The sequence below is a fragment of the Anolis sagrei genome, chromosome 1 (genome assembly GCF_037176765.1).
Source record: "Anolis sagrei isolate rAnoSag1 chromosome 1, rAnoSag1.mat, whole genome shotgun sequence".
Taxonomy (NCBI): domain Eukaryota; kingdom Metazoa; phylum Chordata; class Lepidosauria; order Squamata; family Dactyloidae; genus Anolis; species Anolis sagrei.
In genome coordinates, this window is record NC_090021.1 from 55,521,016 (window position 1) to 55,537,189 (window position 16,174).

Consider the following 16,174-nt stretch of genomic DNA (forward strand, 5'->3'; position numbering starts at 1 on the left):
GCATTCACCACCACCTCAACCCACTCAGCCAATCCCCCTCTGGCCTCCTTTAGAAGCCAGGATGGGCAGGGGTCTAGGATGGACGTGGTAGGCCTCATTCCTCCAAGTATCTTGTCCACATCCTCAAATTTCACCAATTGAAAAGAATCCATCAAAATAGGACAAGCAGGTGCTCGTGTTACATCCTCAGAAACTGCTTTTAACGTGGTATCCAGACCAGAGCGGATCAAAGCGACTTTGTCTGCAAAGAACTGAGTAAAAGCTTCACAGTGAGAGGTCGAATTGTCAGGGCTCCCACCTTGAGTGGTGGGATTTAAAAGGCCTCTGACAATTCGGAACAACTCAGCCGGACGGTTCTTTGCAGACGCAATAGTGGCCGCGAAGAAATCTTTCTTCGCGGCCTTTATTGCCGCGGCATATGCCCTTAAAAAGGACACAAACCGTGTTCGATTTGGCCAAGAACCGTGTTCAATTTGGCCAAGAAAGGTGTGCATTACTGAGCTTACAGCAATGGAAAAGAAAACTGTTGTATGCATCTATACTGTAAAATGAATCTGTTAATTGGTGAGGTAATAAAGCTGCCCGCAAGCAGCCATAAAGTAATCAATCAATCAGCTTTATTTACATCTATATACAGCAGAGTTACACTGCAGCGTCTGGCTCCAGTAAAACAGCATTCAAGAATGGCGATGCTCAGCCTTCTCTATCAGCAATAGACACGCCTCCTTCACATTCAATTGAAGCATCCGGCCTCACACACAAGAAGCAGGAAATTAACACACATGTACCTTCTAGGGAACATACAAAGCTCTGTCGTTTGTTAACTCTATCCTTGCTGGAAAGTATTACATACACATGCTTACAGCTTGAAAACCACACTTTGAAATCTACTACATAAACCAAAACACAGTACTAACAATTGCCTTGGTTCAATGCTATGGGATCCTGGGGGTTGTAGTTTGACAAGGTGTTGAGCCTTCTTTGCCAAAGAATACTGATACCTCACCAAACTAAAATCCCAGGATTGCATAGCATTAAGCTCTTGTCATTTAGTTAGAGATGATGTCCCTCAAAGAGGAGCTGTAAGTGCAGCTCCTGAAGCACCTTTCCCTTTTGCTTTGTCTCAGCACTAAGATTACTGTATGATACGAATCTAATGCACACCCCAATTTTGGCAAGATCATGTAGCCAAAAAGTTTTATAGCATATCATGCCCTTATAAATTATGCCTTGTTTTGGTTTATATAGCTTTTGTATACCTATTGAATTTTATTCTGAAATCAGATTATTTTATGTATTTTAAGATATGCTCATATGTTTTAAAACTACTTATGACCTACCTCTGAATAGATAGAAATAGGATTGTGTTACTCAGAATAGAAAAAAATCTAATTGTTGGATTTGTACTATTTTTTTGAAGATTGAGTATTCCATTACTCTTTTCCTCCCTTTAAGTCTTTGAAGTATTCATTCCAGACCAAGGACCGATTATGTTTTGTGATGGAATATGTCAATGGAGGAGAGGTAAGTCAAATAATAAGAAATGTCATAGTATTTTAATTCCTACCCCCAAATGATTAAAGCCTGAATGCAGTGTCATTCAAGTGTATGTGTATTAGCATGATGAGATATCTCTCGCCTGCATTTGGCAGTCAGAAAACCTGATGTGAAGCATGTATATATCCTCCAGAGCAGATTTTGATGGTTCATGGAAAAAATGATTGCCTCTTCCAGTTCTGTTCATTTTTGGCCAGAAATCTTTTTTACATGGCCCTGTGTTGGCAATGCAGGGCTCTGCATCCTTCCTTGTTATTGTTGCAGTAAAAGTCAACCATAAAAAGATTCACTTTAATTGGTTAGATCACCTATTATTGTTTTCTCCATCCATGTGTAGTTTGCAGTGTGCAGTCATTAGTTTGACTGCCCAGTCAGCAAACACCCTTGAGAGCTGCATGTCTAACAAGGGAATGTAGAGTCAACAGGGAGTGTCTGGATCAGGCTGTTATCTTGATTTTTTTAAAATCTTTTCTTGAATTATAACTTCATAGTTAAAATGTAATTACAATTATTCTTTGTTTCCTTCATCTCATTGAGAATATTGTCTTAAGAATATTGTTCTACTGATGACTAACCCCTGGGAAATCGTAAAATATTTCTGTGCTTCATTGATATTGTTTTATCTTCATTTACCTCTTTGTTTTTTTTATTCAGTCAGTTTTATTATCATCTTTACCATCCATGTTTGTATTAAAGTAAATATTTTTTTTATGTATACATAAAATATTTTTCGGTTTAAGAAACAATGTTGTTTTCAAAAAGTGGGTTGTTACACAGAGAGTCACTGAAAACAAAATTCTTGACCTGGAGGAAATGGGAAAGTTTTACTTTCATTTTCATTCTCCATTTCCTCCCTTTTGAATACCACAACACAATCTTAGTGGAGTAGTTTTACTAACCCTGATTACAGCTAACTCTTCTAAGTTAATTAGGTTTGGGAGATCTAGAGAAAATTGAGAAACGTCCACCTTTGCCTTTTTGAGTATTGTTGAGTCCCCCCAGGGGTGAGAAAGGCAGTATATAAATACTATAAATAAATAAATAAATAAATAAATAAATAAATAAATGTTCTATTGGAACAACAGTGATGATACGCACTGATGGAATTTATATCAATTAAATTCAGAGGCTAGTAAAGATGTAATAAAGAATATGTATAAGATGGTGCTATTGAACATGTAGACAACCTGCTGAATGTTTACAATGCTTTTACAGTACATAAAATCTGTGTTAAAGTAATCACATAGCACATGAAGAAAAATGGGCAAATTGAGGTTATTATGAATAAAAATTAGGGAAAATGAACTCATGATCAAAAGTATCAGTCATGTTAGGGCAGAGCATGTTTAAGGAACTCCATGTTCATTCTGTTTAGGTGTTGTGCTAGTTTTATATACAACACAAGAGGTGTCATTGTGTTGGTGCAGCCATACAGGCATGATGACAGAGAAGCAGAGGAGGATGACATGTGGGAAGGTCCAAGTGGAGAAGTTATTTCTGGCAACCCCTGAACTAACTGCTGTTGAAATGGTGTTGAGTAAGAATAGGGGAGTGGGATTTGGTATCCATTATCAAATAGGATAAAATGGTACTTGTAAATCACTGTTAATGCATATAGTGCAATGCTCTTATATGAATGAAAGGTTTTTTTTAATATTCAAAGAGGATTTTGATGATTAAATAAATGGGTTTACTTGTAAGGATGGGTAGTCCCATATGGTTCAATGCATATAGCAAAACTATGTCCAGTGCCTTTATAGCTATTTTTTTTTAAATTGAGAGGATGGAATAGAAAAAAAGTACAAAATGATGATGATGCACTTTTTTTCCTTTGGTAACTGAAGGTTAAATGGGTAGCAAGCGGAATGCCTTAAACAAGATTGGTATATTGATTAAAATGCTGATTTAACAGCTCGTTTTTTCCCCTTGGAAACCTGGAAAAGATAAGCCAGCTGCTGTCTAAGAGTGCTGAGTGTCCACTGAGACTACACTATCTATCATCACAATATGGTGATGAGAGGTGTTTTATGTTTGTGTTAATTTCCCCCACTAAATCAGTAATTATTGCAATCCTGTCCCTGCTGTTTACCCTGCAGCTGTTTTTCCATTTGTCGAGAGAGCGGGTGTTCTCTGAGGATCGCACACGCTTCTATGGTGCAGAAATTGTTTCTGCTTTAGACTATCTGCATTCTGGAAAGATTGTGTACCGTGATCTCAAGGTAAAAAAAAAAGAGTAATGAAAATGTTGTTTTTGAAAAGACTACTGGGACAAACACAAAGTAATTATAAAGTTATGCTATTTTGAATAAAGTAACTACTATGAGAGACAAAATTGTTCTGTACGCTGACATGCATCAAGATGATGAAAATTCCATTTCACACTGTAGTTTAGATTCTATCAGTTGGCTAAATAATGATGTTTCACCTGCATCTGTGGCTGGCATCATCCTCTGAAGATGCCAGACACAATACCAACTCTTAGAATGATTATGGGTCTCCAGAAATGAAGAAAAGCGACCATGCGGACTAGTGTAAGATGGCATTCTAAACAGAGGCATTCTAAACTTTGCTCCACTAATGGAAGTCTTAGGAGTTCCCTGAAGCCTTCTAACACTGTGTCAATCATGCTGCTTTGCTTAAATAAGGACCCATAGTCACTTCTGAATTTCAGAAACAGACACTTATAGGAGTTGTGGTGAAGTGGCTTGTAGTGAGAAATGCTAGTTGTACGTATAAACTTATGTAAGTTTGTAAACACTTCGTTTTGTCACAAGACAGATAGGGATAACATAGAGATCTTCATTCACAGAGTATTTAGTTTGACTCCCATTCAAATAAGAAAGGGTGCTTCAAACCTGAATTTCTTTTCAGTGTAGTTGGATACTTCCAGGAGACAGAGAAAGACATTTTAATATAAAGATTTACATTAAACATTGTCTTATTTTATGTTGCTTCTCATCTTCTATTCTTCGTCTTCCTAAGGATAGAAGAACCTTAACGTGACAGAGACCACCTATAGGTTAAGAGTGATTCCTACTATTCACCTTATCACTTATCATTACCCCCTTTATCTTAGGAGAAGTAAAGGTTATATGTGGAAAATAAGGCGGTTCTAAAAAGGGAGCAGTGTAGGTACATCTGTCTTAGAGTCCTCTAAAAAAACTATTAAAAGCCTCCCATAGGTGGACGAATATTGGTGGTGTATGGCAGGGATTCAACAGATGTCCTGATAAGTTAAATCAGTTCTTCATCATTAAACAGGAAAGGCTTTATTTTCAGAACTTCTGCTCAAGTAGTACTAGACTAGCTCAGTATACTCATTTAACTAAACATCTCCATTGCGCAACACACTTTTTGGTGTATCAGATGTTAGATCTGTTTCTAGGTGTATTTGACCTGCTGATTCCAACTGCTGATTCCAGTTTCCCCCTGTCGACTTTTGTTTTTGAGATACAGAACATATGCCGTATATCAGTCTTTTGATCTGCTCACTCATAGAAAGTCATGACAACTATCTCTAAGAAACTAGAGCTGATGCAGTCTATCCAATGCAATTTTCTGAATCAGTGTCCCAAATAATCCCAGGACTGGACCTAAGAACTAATAATTTTTTGTGCTGTCTATATAATATTTTCAGAACATAGCCTGTGTTTTAGAAGCATAGTGATTCTCATTTTGGATCTCTGCATTCATGTTTGTTAGGTGGCAATGAGATAATAACAGTATCCATTACTATCAATCTACTGCTTTGCTTTCACACTGTAAATCCAAAAAGAAATTACATTTAGTATATATGGTAAAGTTTGTCCAGAAAAGCCACTGGAAACTCTCAAATGAGATAATTCAAAAACCATATATTTCCAACATATGAATGTTTTTCTTCCTGTTCTAGAGTTAAAAAGATTTTTAGTACTGTCGAAGGCTTTCATGGCCGGAGTCACTAAGTTGTTGTAGGTTTTTTGGGCTATATGACCATGGTCTAGAGGCACTCTCTCCCGACGTTTCGCCTGCATCTATGGCAAGCATCCTCAGAGGTAGTGACGTCACTACCTCTGAGGATGCTTGCCATAGATGCAGGTGAAACATTGGGAAAGAATGCCTCTAGACCATGGCCATATAGCCCAGAAAACATACAACAACCTAGTGACTCCGGCCATGAAAGCCTTCGACGGGCTATATGGCCATGGTCTAGAGGCACTCCCTCCCGACGTTTCGCCTGCATCTATGGCCATATAGCCCGAAAAACCGACGACAACCCATTTTAGTACTGTATTAGATATATAATAATATATGATACTCTTCTAAAATATGAGGGCTGTTTATTTATCACCCACTGTTCATTGTTGTCCCAGGCTTGAGGAAATCAAGCAAAATCTTTAATGCCATTAATATCAAGGGATTTAAAGATGTACATTGGAAGTTATGTTGAATGCTATGCAGCAGGACCATTGGCAACAAAAAACCTGAACCTCAACCCTTTCCATACTTTTGATAAAAAATAGTCTTGCTGACACTATTTGTACAGAGAGGGCAACGTCTATTTGGCACTATCCTATTAAGATGGCTCACAGATTGGTTTCCAGTTGGCATAATTGATGCTCCTGTTGAAACCTTCTTCCCACAGTAGAGTTGATTCGGATCTTCTTAGTTAAAGTTAAGCATAGGCAATTCATGAATGTTCAAATTTCCAGCCCTAGCCAATAGTGGGGGATGATGGAAATTACATTCCAACAAAATCTTAAAACTACCATTAATTTTCTATACCTGATCCATACCTATAATAAATTAGTATAGCAATCTCAGAAGCTCACTGTGGATGCATGAGAAATACTTTGAGAACCACTCTAGGCATTAATGAAAGTCACTTTATGACACTTCCAGCTCTTGCAATTGGCTAGAAACACATCACATTTTCACAGTTTCGCAGTTTGAGTTGGGGATATAGATGTTTGGACAAAAAAAATCAGTCCTTCTTTGAGCACTTATATGGCAAGTATGATACTGTGTGTGTGTGTATGTGTGCCTTCAAATCACCTGTCATTTTGGCATACCTGTTGATTTAATAGGATTTTCTTAAACAATGAATATTTAGTATTAAGGGCCAATAAAAATATCAAGCTCTGTAAACCATTATTTGCCCATCTGTGAAATAGTAGGTTGATAGAGTGTCCAGTTTAAGGCAAAAAAACCCAAACAAACAAAAAACAAACCAACAACAACAAACAAACCCAAAAACAAAAAAGCATAGGGAAAAGATTCACCCAGTTGAGGAAACCTGCAGTGACTTTTAATCAAAAGGCAGACAAACGGAATCTTAGAAGTATTGAGGGTTATGGTTATTCAAATTTCATGTCTCATCTCACTATGTTCTAAATTGTAATAGCATTAAATGTGATAAACTTTAAAAAATAGTTTCCCCCCTTAAAATGTTTAAAATATGATCTTGTATATTTGTAAAATGCAGTTAGAGAATCTAATGTTGGATAAAGATGGACACATAAAAATTACAGATTTTGGACTTTGCAAAGAAGGAATTACAGATGCAGCTACTATGAAAACATTCTGTGGCACACCAGAGTATTTGGCTCCTGAGGTAAGTCAGCATTTTACTTTGTACATTTAAGTATTTTAGATTTTATTTCATTGTAACAGTGTGACCATGTGGTATATATTGTAGGTGTTGTTGGACTGCAGTTACCATAAACTCTAGTATGGCTAATGGCGAGGGATGATGATATTTGCAGTCCAGTGACATATAGAGGACTACATGTTCCTTGGCCTTGCTTTGTATATGTAAATACAGTAGAACAGTTAATTGTATATTCAAACGTTGGATCTTTTGGACACTCATGCTTTAAGATTTAGAACAATTATTTTAATTCAAATATCATTTAACCATTTGAGCCCTCTATCATGTTTGTTGTTGTTCATTCGTTCAGTCGTCTCCGCCTCTTTGTGATCTCATAGACCAGCCCACGCCAGAGCTACCTGTCGGCCGTTACCACCCCCAGCTCCTTCAAGGTCAGTCCAGTCACTTCAAGGATGCCATCCATCCATCTTGCCCTTGGTCGGCCCCTCTTCCTTTTGCCTTCCACTTTCCCCAGCATAATTGTCTTCTCTAGGCTTTGCTGTCTCCTCATGATGTGGCCAAAGTACTTCAACTTTGTCTCTAGTATCCTTCCCTCCAATGAGCAGCCGGGCTTTATTTCCTGGAGGATGGACTGGTTGGATCTTCTCGCAGTCCAAGGCACTCTCAGAACTTTCCTCCAACACCACAGTTCAAAAACATCTATCTTCCTTCGCTCAGCCTTCCCTAAGGTCCAGCTCTCACATCCATAGGTTGCTACAGGGAATACCATGGCTTTGACTAGGCGGATCTTTGTTGCCAGTGTGATGTCTCTACTCTTTACTATTTTATCGAGATCGGACATTGCTCTCCTCCCAAGAAGTAAGCGTCTTCTGATTTCCTGGCCACAGTCTGCATCCGCAGTAATCTTTGCACCTAAAAATACAAAGTCTGTCACGGCCTCCACCTTTTCTCCCTCTATTTCCCAGTTGTCAATCATTCTTGTTGCCATAATCTTGGGTTTTTTATGTTTAGCTGCAGCCCAGCTTTTGCACTTTCTTCTTTCACCTTGATTAGAAGGCTCCTCAGCTCCTCCTCGCTTTTGGCCATCTAAGTGGTATCATCTGCATATCTAAGGTTGTTAATGTTTCTTCCAGCAATTTTCACCCCAGCCTTGCATTCGTCAAGCCCCGCACATCGCATGATGTGTTCTGCATACAAGTTAAATAGGTTGGGTGAGAGTATACAACCCTGCCGTATGCCTTTCCCAATCTTGAACCAGTCTGTTGTTCCATGGTCAGTTCTTACTGTTGTTACTTGGTCCTTGTACAGATTCCTCAGGAGAGCGACAAGGTGGCTTGGTATGCCCATCCCACCAAGAACTTGCCACAATTTATTATGATCCACACAGTCAAAGGCTTTAGAATAGCCAATTAAACAGAAATAGATGTTTTTCTGAAACTCCCTGCCTTTCTCCATTATCCAGCGGATATTGGCAATCTTGTCTCTTGTTCCTCTGCCTTTTCTAAACCCAGCTTGAACATCTGGCAACTCTCGCTCCATGTATTGCTGGAGTCTTCCTTGCAGGATCTTAAGCATTACCTTACTGGCATGAGAAATAAGGGCCACTGTATGGAAGTTTGAGCAGTCTTTCGCATTTCCCTTTTTTGGTATGGGGATATAAGTTAGGGTTGTACTGGTCCATTTAGTTTTCTTGGCAAGGATACTGGGGTGGTTTGCCATTGCCTTCCCCAGGGATCACGTTTGGTCTGACCTCTCTACCACGACCGTCCCGTCTTGGGTGGCCCTTCACGGTTTCACTCATGATATCATTGAGGTGCTCAAGCTCCAGCGCCACGACAAGGCGGTGATCCTTTGCTGGAGCCCTCTATCATATAGCAGGTTTAATTAGTATTCTTTGTATAGCTTCATTCCTGTGCATTAGATAATCCTTAACAAAAAAAAGTATTGAAATCTTTTAGGATCATCAACTTAAAATTGTTGTTCAGATTGAAAAGATTGTTCATGAATTGCTTCAGAGACCAAAATACAATAGTCAGTATCATTTAGTGATTAATGTCTTTTACTAGAGTGTGATTTCTGGGTTTATATTTACTGAAAATCCTAAATATTATTTGGTTAATTATATGGACTTTTAGCTTTTCTATTGAGGTAGCAATACTTGCTCAGCCTTCTAATTGTAAAACAATTTGACAGTCAAATTTTGCTCATACTCAGGACCCAGCTAAATTAAAAGTGTTAAATACATTTTTGGCAGTTCACATTTATTATGCCCAGTCCTCAAATGTATGAACAGATAATCATCTGAATGTTAGTTATTTTTCACATGCTTGTGTGATCACACAAAAAGTACATGCTAAAAAGAAGCAGATGGTGACAGATGGGGAAGGTTGAATAAGGTGGTTTTGGAAACCTAGAAAAATGCACTGCTGTAATAGTGTAAAAATAAAAAAAAATTGATTGCCAGGACAGAGTTAACAAAACAAGGACTTGGGGATTAAACCTTGATTGTAATTAACATGTATTTTACAGTAGTCCTGATAAAATTCATGTGTCATTGTCAACATTTTATCCTATTATATACCTTTTGTAAGGAATAATTTAGAATATGATTTTTGTGTACATGTTCTAGGGCAACGAGAACCACTGAAATTACTAAACCTTACTTTTGAAAAAAATATGTGTAGCATTTGGTCATTGAAGTAATAAAAAATAGCTATAATAATAATCTCCAGAATAATTTTACTTTGGTTTTTGAAGACAGCATCTTTATAGATCTCTTGTTTTGATGCTGCAAATGATGATTTATTTTGTGAAGCTAACTTGAGATATATATTTATTTATATATATATATATAGAGAGAGAGAGAGAGAGAGGGAGGGAGAAATGCATATATATATATATATATATATATATATATATATATAAAATATTAGTTTCAATAGCCTTTTTTTTTTTACTATAATATTGTTATTATATAATCTTTTCCCCAGTGAAATTTAATTGGTGTCAACTTTTCATTTTTTAGATATCATGTGAAAGATCTATTTTCTGGGGCCATTTATTTAGTTCAGTGGCCTGGCTTTCATTGTTATATTTCCTTCTCACGCTTGTCCTTGATCGGTTTCGAAGTGATCCTTGCTCTAAAAGTTATTTGTTCCCAGTTGGATATTTTTCTAGTATTTTGTATAGTTTTTAATTAACATGTTGTTATAGGTTTTTTAAAATCATTTAAAAATTGTTTTGGTATGCCTTCCCTGTAAGTTAAAACAATATATGCTCTGCTTGTCTCCCTCCATCACTTAAAAACCAGTTCTCCAGTCCTGTAGAGCAGAGCTTCTTAAACTTTTCCAGTCGGGATCTCTCTGTTGCGGGATGGGTTTGTGAAATTATATACAATTTCCAAATTACGATCTCCTGACCGCTGCATTCTGGATAGCAAGTGTCTCAGAAGCTAGCAAAATACAGCAAATCTTTCACAGCAAAACCATGCTTCAGTCTCCAACTGCAAGCATCTGACCTTATCTACACACTTTAGTAAATACACAAATTCAGGTTTCATCCAAAATACCTGGAGGGTATAATTTTCACCATTGCAATATACCGTATACAAAATGTACGATCAGGATGTGCTGATCCACTTTCAGGGGATTGTCCTTACAAACTATCAGATTCTTAGATAGACACATACAGCATAAACAAAGAGTCACACAGGAAAGAGGAAGATGGAACCATTCTTCCCTCTTTTAGAGCCACCTGCTGATAGGTCGTCAGTAAGGGACATTGGCTGATGCAATCCCTTTGCAACAACAACAACAATAACAACAATTTTATTTCTTACCCGCCTCCTCACAGCTCGAGGTGGATTACAACATTGCTAAAAAACATAATCCAAACACATAATCATTTAAAAACACTCTGTAGAATACACATATTAAACATATTTCCATAAGATACATATTAAAATACACAAAACAAAAGTTGGACATAGAGTGGAAGTTTAAAATTCATCATTAAAACTGAAGATCAATACATCTCACATGGTTATGACTCAGCCTTTACCACATCCCCTTAGATATTGCATCATGACATTCAGAGTCATTACCCAGGTGCTATCAATATTCCACATGTTAATCAAACAGTATTTTTTTCTATGACTAGAAATGCTGTGCCATTTCCGAGATATTTCTGTGCTATTTTGGGTATATAGGGGTATAAAATGAGGATTACAAAGGAAACACTTACTGATAACAAATCAACATTTGCAAAGCTGGCTCTCAACAGGGTGATTTCCCTTTTTATGAAGTGCGGCTGAAGCATTTTCTGCACTGTAAACACTGCGCAATAGATTCATGTAAATGTCTAAAACAGTCATGAGATAGCAGAAAATTATTTGGGACTCCAACGTTGAGCTAAGGGGACCCTGTTTGGGGTTAAAACCCTTAGTTTTAGAAGCCCTGCTCTACGGAAGATGCTGTGGGTGTTGGAGATGGAAACTGCCTCTTCCTAATGTTTCTGATGGACTTTTTCTATCAGCTCAAGTACCCTAGGCTATAGTAAACTGTGTGCTTAATTAAGTCTCAAGTAAACCTTTTTGGAAATATTTGAAATATGCCTTCATTTCACATACTAGGAAGATGCATTGCCAAAAATAGTACAGCTGTGGGTTTCTCGGGGAGCCTTTGTTTCAAGAAAACACACATATGTAATACCTCCATTATAACTGAATGTCACCTCATGCTGTCAGTGTGCCTGTGAACATATTCTGATGGGATGAAGGAAGTATTAGACTCATTCATACCCCAAATATGTTGACACACTCGCAGCACCAGGTGACATTCATTTACAATGGAGGTATATATGTGTGTTTTCCTTTCCCCAACCACACTCTTGAGACAAAGGCTGTTACAGAAACCCACATTTGTGCTATTTTTGGCAATGCTCAGCAGCTATGTCTTATGTTCTCAGAAAGAAATGGAGGCTGAGCAAGTAAAGAAAGCTCCTTCAGTCCCAGACATAGGACTTGACTAAGCTGCTTATGTAGGGAGGCCTTTAAAATCAATACCCTTAATGAAGTTACATTTAAAATAATAGACATTGAGTATAAATGTTAATGTCATAATTTTACTATTTTAGGTTTTGGAAGATAATGACTATGGTCGTGCAGTGGACTGGTGGGGACTTGGAGTTGTCATGTACGAAATGATGTGTGGCAGGTTGCCGTTCTACAACCAGGATCATGAAAAACTTTTTGAACTAATTCTAATGGAGGATATAAAATTTCCTCGAACACTTTCATCTGATGCAAAATCATTGCTTTCAGGTCTACTGATAAAAGATCCAAATAAACGGTAAATCTGAAAGAATTGTTTTCTAAAGAAATATTCCATTCATTTCTATTTTGTTTTTAAAATTCAGTTTTTATGAAATAGTGCACATAATATGAAAATAACCAATAGTTGCTCTGGGTATGGATTGGAAACCAGTAATTAACCCCCTCCTCTTTAGAAGCTGAATAATTTGGAGCTCATTAAGTGCTCTAAATCCCCTAATTCTGAGTCTCTACTGAAGAGGACTCATTACAGGCTCAGAAGTTTCTAATGAAACTCAGTATCCCCAGAAATTCTCTGTACTTATTTAGTAGTCCATACTGCTCACATTGGGGCCACAGCATTTGAGAATATTCACAAATGATGAGTTAAACTCTGTTCAACTCGAGGATGTTGACAGGATTCTTGGGGAAGCGAGGCCAACCACATGCATCCTAGACCCCTGCCCATCCTGGCTGGTAAAGGAAGCCAGAGGGGGTTTGGCAGAGTGGGTAAAGGTGGTGGTTAATGCCTCCCTTCGGGAAGGCATCATTCCAGCCAGCTTAAAACAAGCTGTTATAAAACCGCTGTTGAAAAAACCATCACTGGACCCCACTCAATTCGTCAACTATCGGCCAGTATCCAATCTCCCCTATTTGGGCAAAGTCCTGGAACGTGTGGTGGCCTCGCAACTCCAGGAGTTCCTGGTAGACACGGATTATCTAGATCCTGCGCAGTCTGGTTTTAGGCCGGGGCATGGTAGGGAGACAGCCTTATTTAATTTATTTATTTATTTATGCGCTTGTATACCGCTAATATCTCAGCCTAAGTCGGCGACTCATTGCGGTTTACAACAACTAAAAAGTTAAAAACAATTAAAAACAGTATTCAATTTAAAACATGAAACACATATACAATACAAATTATTGGGCCACCAATAATAATCCCATGCATCTCGTAACTAAAATCACAATCCAAAATTCGTCGTCCATGATTACCAGCCTTTAGTCATCAAAATTCGTTGCAACGGATTAACCGAATGCTTGTTTAAACATCCATGTCTTCAGTCTCTTCCGAAACACCATCAGCGAGGAGGCTGATCGTACCTCTATAGGGAGGGTGTTCTAAAGCCGAGGGGCCACCACAGAGAAGGCCCTGTCTCTTGTTCCCGCCAGCCGCACTTGTGAAGCCGGCGGGATAGAGAGCAGGGACTCTCCAGAAGATCTTAGGGTCCTGGTGGGCTGATAGGCTGAGATACGTTCGGATAGATAAGTTGGGCCAGAACCGTTTAGGGCTTTAAAGGCCAACGCCAGCACTTTGAATTGAGCCCGGTGGCATATCGGCAGCCAGTGGAGCTGGTGCAGCAGAGGAGTTGTGTGCTCCCTGCGCCCCGCTCCTGTTAGTATCATGGCTGCCGCCCGTTGGACTAATTGGAGCTTCCGGGCTGTCTTCAAAGGCAACCCCACGTAGAGAGCGTTGCAGTAGTCAAGGCGGGATGTAACCAGAGCGTGGACTACCGTGGCTAAGTCAGACTTCCCAAGGTACGGTCGCAGTTGGCGCACAAGTTTTAACTCTGCGAATGCTCCCCTGGTCACCGCCGAAACCTGGGGTTCCAGGCTCAGCGATGAGTCCAGGATCACACCCAAACTGCGAACCTGCGTCTTCAGGGGGAGTGCGACCCCGTCTAACACAGGCTGTAACCCTATACCCTGTTCGGCCTTGCGACTAACCAGGAGTACCTCTGTCTTGTCTGGATTCAATTTCAATTTGTTCGCCCCCATCCAGACCGTCACAGCGGCCAAGCACCGGTTCAGGACCTCGACAGCCTCCTTAGTAGCAGGTGGAAAGGAGTGACAGAGTTGAACATCATCTGCGTACAGATGACATCGCAATCCGAAACTCCGGATGATCTCGCCCAGTGGCTTCATGTAGATGTTAAACAACATGGGAGACAGTATTGAACCCTGAGGAACCCCACAAGACAAAGGTTGAACAGGAGTCTCCCAGTAACACCTTCTGAGACCGACCCTCGAGGAATGAGCGAAGCCACTGCAGAACAGTACCTCCAAGACCCATCCCCGCGAGGCGTCCCAGAAGGATACCGTGGTCGACGGTATCGAAGGCCGCTGAGAGGTCGAGCAGCACCAACAGGGACACACTCCCCCTGTCGAGCTCCCGACGCAGATCATCCACTAAGGCGACCAAAGCTGTCTCAGTACCATGCCCCGGCCTAAAGCCAGACTGTGCCGGATCCAGATAATCCGTGTCTACCAAGAATGCCTGGAGTTGTGAGGCCACCACACGTTCCATGACTTTGCCCAAAAAGGGGAGATTGGAAACAGGCCGATAGTTGACGAATTGAGTGGGGTCCAGTGATGGTTTCTTCAACAGCGGTTTTATCACAGCTTGCTTTAAGCTGGCTGGAATTTTGCCCTCCCGAAGGGAGGCATTAACCACCACCTTCACCCACTCGGCCAATCCCCCTCTGGCCTCCTTTAGAAGCCAGGATGGGCAGGGGTCTAGGATGCATGTGGTAGCTCTCATTTCTCCAAGCACCTTGTCCACATCCTCGGATTGAACCAACTGAACTGAATCCATCAAAACCGGACAAGCAGATGCTCGTGTTACATCCTCAGATACTGCCGTTAATATGGTATCCAGTCCAGAGCAGATCAAAGCGACTTTGTCTGCGAAGAACCGAGCAAAGGCTTCGCAGCGAGCTGCCGAGTCATCAGGGCACCCATCCTGAGTGGCGGGTTTTAATAGGCCTCTGACAACTCGGAACAGTTCGGCCGGACGGTTCTTTGCAGACGCAATAGTGGCCGCAAAGAAAGTTTTCTTTGCGGCTTTTATTGCTGCGGCGTATGCCCTTAAAAAGGACACAAACCGTGTTCGATTTGGCTCGCTCGGATCCGAACGCCACACGCTCTCTAGTTCCCTCTTCTTTCGCTTCAACGCTGCCAGCTCCTCGGTGAACCAAGGAGCTGGTTTAGCTCGGCTACTTGAGAGGGGACGTTCTGGAGCGATCGTGTCTATTGCCCTAGTCATCTCCCCATTCCAGAGAGTGACCAGAGCATCAACAGGATCACCAACCGAGGTGGCGGGAAATTCCCCAAGAACCGTCAGGAATCCGTCCGGATCCATAAGCCTCCTGGGGCGGACCAATTTAATGGGTCCTCCACCTCTGCGGAGGTTGGGGGGTGCAGTGAGTCTAAAGCTGACCAGGTGGTGGTCGGTCCATGGCAACGGAGAGATGGATAACCCCTCAACACCGCCACCTTCCTCCCATCCCTGGCAGAAAACCAAGTCCAATGTATGTCCAGCAATGTGGGTGGGGCCAGATACCTGTTGGGACAGCCCCATGGTTGCCATGGTAGACATGAAGTCCTGAGCCGCTCCCGATAAGGCGGTCTCGGCATGGACATTGAAGTCCCCCAGCACAAGCAGCCGTTGGGACTCCAACGCCAGGTCCGAGACCATCCCCGCTAGCTCAGTCAGGGAGTCTGTAGTGCAGCGAGGTGGACGGTACACTAACAGAATCCCTAATCTGTCCCGGTCACCCACCCTCAGGTGGACGCATTCAAAATTTGTTGACTGCGGGATGGGGGCCCTGGTCAGAAGAATGGAATCTCTATAGACGCCTTAGTGGATGATCTGCGCAGGGAACTGGACAGGGGGAGTGTGTCCCTGTTGGTTCTGCTGGACCTCTCTTCGGCCTTCG

At 40.7% G+C, this 16,174-nt stretch overlaps 1 protein-coding gene across 2 annotated transcripts in view; it reads left to right on the plus strand.

Moving 5' to 3' along the window:
* The window catches only part of AKT3 (AKT serine/threonine kinase 3), a 143,738-nt gene that overhangs the window by 111,104 nt on the left and 16,460 nt on the right, over positions 1–16,174 (plus strand). For both annotated transcript variants that reach the window (XM_060753921.2, XM_067464662.1), the window contains exons 8-11: positions 1,456–1,524; positions 3,654–3,776; positions 7,022–7,150; positions 12,281–12,495. In XM_060753921.2, the coding sequence (XP_060609904.1) occupies positions 1,456–1,524; positions 3,654–3,776; positions 7,022–7,150; positions 12,281–12,495 (536 nt within the window). The remainder of the gene's footprint in view (positions 1–1,455; positions 1,525–3,653; positions 3,777–7,021; positions 7,151–12,280; positions 12,496–16,174) is intronic.